Here is a 5,715-nt window from a genome sequence, read left to right as displayed (position 1 = left end):
GGCGAAATGGCCACAGCAGCGGAAAACGAGCCAAAGAGCGCACAGTAGGAAGAATCTTTTGGAGAGAATGTCAAGAGGGGCCTGAGTTAGGCAATGAATTATTTGGGTCAGCACAGCTACGCTTAGACGCGGGAGGAAACGATAGTTCGTGTGGTATAAAACAGAGTGCATGCCCGCTAGTTCAGGAGATCTGGATGCGTACGATTGCAAAGATCTTTCGGCCAAGAGCATTTTAGAGATGCAAGTCAAGCAATGTTTACACGCAGGATTCCCAAAAAAATAAAAATAAGAATAAAAAAAAAGGAAAAAAAAAAAAAAAAACGCCCACTCAGCACCGCGTCTGTGTTTCTCGTCACGATATGGCGACGACGCCACCTACGCACAGCAGCAGTGGCACCCGACGCGACGCCACAGGCGCTCGTAACACGCTCACGCACGATACACACCCACGGCCAAGCGGCTCTACGCAGAGCACGATGCCACGGCACGCAGCGTCTACGGAGCCACGCCCACGTCACGGCACAATACAGGCACCCACGGGCCACGCTGCACGGCAGCATGACAGCACCGAGCGCCCACAGCCACGGCAGCGTACACGAACCGACGGCGACAGCGCTCAGCGGCCACGTACACACTCCACGCGACGTACACACCACAACCATCGTCACGCACATTGACACAGCCCACGCACACGCTCACGACAGCATACGACATTCACGCCACGCTGCGACGGCAGCGAGTACGACACCCACGCACACGCTCAGCGCCACGTACACACCCACGCCACGCTCACGCACGGGTAGCGACACCACGCCGCAGCGCTCACGGCGATAGAACACACGCACGTGACACACAGCACGGCACGTACAGCACCCACGCCTGCGCTCACGCAGATACACACCACACCAGCGCTCACGCAGCGATACGACACCACGGCCCACGCCACGCACGGACACACCCACGCCAAACGGCTCGACACACCGTGAACAGGCACCACAAAACCACGCCACGCGCACGAGTAACAAACCACACCACGGCTCCACGACACATACACACTCACGCCAACGCTCACGACGATAGCAGACACCCACGCCCACCTGCACGACGTACGACAACCCACGCGCCCCCACGCTGCCGGACGCACAGGTACGAGCACCACGCCAAGCGCGCGCACGCAGCAGTACACACCCCACGCCAACGCTCACGCACATACACACCCACGGCACGTATCACACCCACGGCCACGCCCAAACCGCATGTACACACCACGGGGTGCAACGCTCACGCCACATACATCACACGCACGTACACACCACGCCCCGCCCCCACGCACATTACACAACCACCAACGCTTCACGCACGGACACACCACGCCACGTTCACGCACATACATCACCACGCCACGCTCACGCACACTACATACCACGCCACGCTCACGCACGTACAAACCAACGCCCACGCTCACGCACGTACACACCAACGCCCACGCTCACGCACGCACACACCCACGCTCACGCACGTACACACCCACGCCCTCGCCCACGCGCACAACACACTCGCCCAACGCTCACGCACATACACACCACGCCCACGCTCACGCACGTACACACCCACCCACGCTCACGCCACATACACACCTTCGCCCACGCGTCCACGCACGCACCCACCTTCGCCAACGCTCACGCATTTTTCGCGGCCATGTATTTTCTAAGACTTTCAAGTTTCGGATAAGATATCGATTGTGATTACTCTTTTACCGATTCCGATTACTGCCCGCTTTCAATGATTACTTGCTCCGGATAAAACAATATTGCAATTCCCGGAACTGGTTTCAGTTGCAATTAGCGTATAAGGTGCAACGATATTTATATTCTAAACGCGCCGATGTACGCTCCTTTTGGCCGTGTTGGCTCTATAGACACACACTCGCACAACCCAATCAGGAATGGTTCACCGCCCGCATTGACGGACACGTGCGGATTAGCTCAGACAAGTCACAGCGTATTTACAGCAGGGCGAGTGATGGGCGAACCTTGCCTTGCGAAAATCCTTTACGTCTATTACGGGTTGTCTTTTTAGCCATTACCGAACAAGCGTTCGTGCTGTGATTGTAATCCACGGCGAAATTAAACTCGCCGATAATGAGTTACGAGGGCCGAGTACAGGCGATGATGTGCGTGTGCGGTTGAAATTCCGTTATTTCGTCGGTCCGTCACTGCGCCGTTGTGACAACGATACCTAGTAATGCCACGTTATGGAAAGTTCTGTTAAATAGATGTTCCGCATATTTGCAATCTTGACTGCCGTAAGTCTGAGGGAGTGCCATCAATTCAACTACGATGCCGTAATTTGAGCGGGATTTACTTTTGCGCGCGTATTTATCTATAATTCGGACAGGTTTCGCGTAAACAACTTTACGCCTGGCGCTGAATTTTTGTGAAAACCGACGCTTCTTACCCTCACAAGGGGGGGAAAACCGTGATAAGCGGGTACAGAATGCGAAGACGCGACAAAGACATGACTAGAATGTGGCAGTAGAAAAAACGCTGCTGGTGTATAGCTAGGGATTACGGGAACTAATAATGCAGATATCATCGGGAGTCCATATAACGACTTTCGAATATGTTTTACTAATAGAAAACACGTATTTTTAATGATTCGTCGGTTTTACAATGAATGTAATGACTGCGCAGTTTCGACAGTTTGGTTTATATGATCAATTCTTTATCAAATTACTTGCGCGATATAAATAACTAAAACGCGACTGCCTAATAACACTCTGTTCTAGAACCAAAAATTGTTCAAGACGTTAGCGGGATGAAAACAGGGCAATCAGCGGTTAACTAGAAGATCTAAAGTTACCTTAATATATTATTATTTATATATATATATATATAATATTTGAACTTTCATCAATTGCGAATGCGGCATGCTTTTGTAGTGAATTACATGAATAGTCAGTCACCAGTGTACCCGAATTCGCGCGCACGACGGACAATGGCGCAGGCAAATATCGTCGCCATCTTTATTATTGTCTCTATAACTAGCTAGCCGGCTGCTTCTGAGAATGTTGCAAGCAATGCCGAGTGTTATTAATACTGAGTGTTGGTCAATAGCCAAACGTTACCGATACGTTCCCGCAGGCCCGCGTCTACGTAACATCAATATTCGGCTTTCTGCTTCCTATTGTCTACACTCGCAACGCGAGTAAGACGAGGAGCGGTGTTGTCGAGCACGCCTCGAGGTTCATCGCGTCAGAGGCGCGATAATCTTTCCAAGGAAGACAAGAGACAAGGACAGAAAAAAACCAACAATCAACCAACTAACGGGTAAAAGATATCATGATTAAAACGATCGCTGAACGTACGAAGCGCCGTCTGTCGGCTTTCAATAGCTAAACACCAGACAGGTATCAATTAATTAGAACTTAAGTGGCGCCTATATGACGCTGATGATGGATGACCAGTTTGCCAGCTGACAGATCGTGATTACTATTTAATTATTATCGATACATAAGCGAGAATTCATTGTTGCGAAACCCTGCTGCATTATGCTATTAAATTAATTTTCGTTTCCTTTTCGGCTCGAAATCTCGCAGCATCTCACAAACGCAAGGAGCGACCGCATGATTTAATATCAGCCGCTATAGATGGTTAGTGTGCATTCTCTTCCTAATGCGCATAGTATAGAAGTAATGATAGTGCGAACGTAAGCAATTTACGGTAATACTAGAAGAACACTCTTCAAAGTGCCATTATTTCCCACTCTCCTAACCAAGGAACATTGATACTAAAGGTTTCAGTGAATTCAAAGGAAAATATAATAATACCCTGCGAGGCTTGGCATCATAGCAGGCAATGTGAATGCTATACGTGGCTAAGATACTTACGCCTGTAAAACCTGTAGTTGTCTTCCTCCTCCTCATCGTCATTGTAACGCATGGAGTACAGGCCAAAATCTGTGATTTTGAGCACAAACCGACTATCCACTACGCAATTGGAAGACTTAAGGTTGCCATGGGAACGTATTTCACTGCTGTGCAGGAAATGCATTCCTTTCACTATGTCGTGCATGAGGGAGTAACGAAATACCCAGTCCAACTTTATTTGTTCGTTCTCTAGTATATCCTGTGACAGAAAAGCAGGAAAAACACTTATGGCATCAAAATAACTTTATAAACGCCGGGCAGCGTTGTTAACGCGTATTCTAACAAAATGACGTCCATGCATTATCTGGGTTATTACACGGTTACACGCAAGCTACCAATACATCACGTTACACACACACACACACACACACACACACACACACACACACACACACACACACACACACACTGTGCTTTAATTTCAATGGTTTTACGCGACACCGTGAGTTCCCACAAAGTTAGCCATGGCGATAATGAGAGAACCGCTGCACACACACGCACATAGCAGCGACCCTCACGTCGGTTGCGTACGTACGGGCGACTGCTGATTCAGCCCCTGCCCCCGCGAGTCGCCGCTAAACGATATACCCGCGTGCGTTGGCGCTCTTTGTGATGCCATGTTTGTCGCTATATCGTCTGCGAGCGGGGCTGAATGGCGCGCGCGCACGTGCGCTCCGAAACGCCGCCGCCGCCGCCGCCGCCGCCGATCGCCAGATGGTCGGTACTGTGTTTATGCTGGACGCACTCTGGAGCGGTGTAAAGGTTCGGAAGCTATGCGTGAGAATTCGGCCCCGTGAGAGAGAGAGATGGGGGGCTGGAGTGAGAGGGAGATGAGGGAGGGAGGGAGGGATGGAGGGAGGAGGAGAGGGGAAATAAGAGGGAGCGAGCGAGAGAGACAGAGAGAGAGACAGAGACAGAGAGAGAGAGAGAGAGAGCGAGAGAGAGAGAGAAAGAGCGCGCACCCGATAGAGAGCAAGGCAGTGAAAGAGCGAACGAGTGAGAGAGCGGGAGAGTAAGATAAAGCGAAGAAGAGAGGGAGCAAGACAGAAATGCACAGACAGAGCGAGAGGAATGGAGAAAGGGAAAAAGGAAAGAAGAGGAAAGGAAGGCGAGCCACATGCCTGCAGTACGAGAGACATCTCAGCAACGCTGCCGCCACCAGGAGAATGCAGCGTTCATGCCAATCAGCCCTAATCTGCAAGAAACACTTTTAGTAGTTCTGAAGGGAGAAATGGCGGCCCAGGTGTAGCGCCCCACCAACGCGTTGTTTTCGCGCCGGCGATTAGGCAAAATGTTATGCGTGAAAATATTATAATAACGATTCATTTTTTTCGCATAGGTGTTTTGAAATCGTTGTAAATCGCGGATCCGCGTTGCAAACCATTATCCAATATGTGCGGCGCGATATATAGTTCTTGGCCTTTTTTTCTCGCGGGGTCTGCCTCGCTCAAAGTCTTATATCTTGGACACCTGCACAGCCGCTACCTACACACACTAAGCCGCGACCGCACATGACAATGCACAATGATCGAAATATTATTTGCATAATTGTATAGAACGCAACAAAAACGAATTCTCTAGTCTACAAAGCGTTTTCGCTGAAAAGCTGTGAGTGTCCCGCCACGGTGCTGTGCGCATGTTTGTAGCTATGTATGTATGTACATGTGCGAGGTGGGATACCTAAGGCGGGGCACATAGGGCACGCAGAGAGAGATCTGCATGCTCTCTCTCTCTCTCTCTCTCTCTCTCTCTCTCTCTCTCTCTCTCTCTCTCTCTCTCTCTCTCTC

The 5,715-nt window shown here is 50.3% G+C and overlaps 1 protein-coding gene across 1 annotated transcript in view; it reads right to left on the bottom strand.

Annotated features, from left to right (window-relative positions):
* The window catches only part of LOC106805781 (atrial natriuretic peptide receptor 1-like), a 29,877-nt gene that overhangs the window by 22,761 nt on the left and 1,401 nt on the right, over positions 1–5,715 (bottom strand). Inside the window, exon 3 of the mRNA XM_014807505.1 lies at positions 3,890–4,127. Within this exon, the coding sequence (XP_014662991.1) occupies positions 3,890–4,127 (238 nt within the window). The remainder of the gene's footprint in view (positions 1–3,889; positions 4,128–5,715) is intronic.

This window comes from Priapulus caudatus, unplaced genomic scaffold, assembly GCF_000485595.1.
Source record: "Priapulus caudatus unplaced genomic scaffold, Priapulus_caudatus-5.0.1 Scaffold127, whole genome shotgun sequence".
Taxonomy (NCBI): Eukaryota; Metazoa; Priapulida; class Priapulimorpha; order Priapulimorphida; family Priapulidae; genus Priapulus; species Priapulus caudatus.
This window is presented reverse-complemented; position numbering and strand designations above follow the sequence as displayed.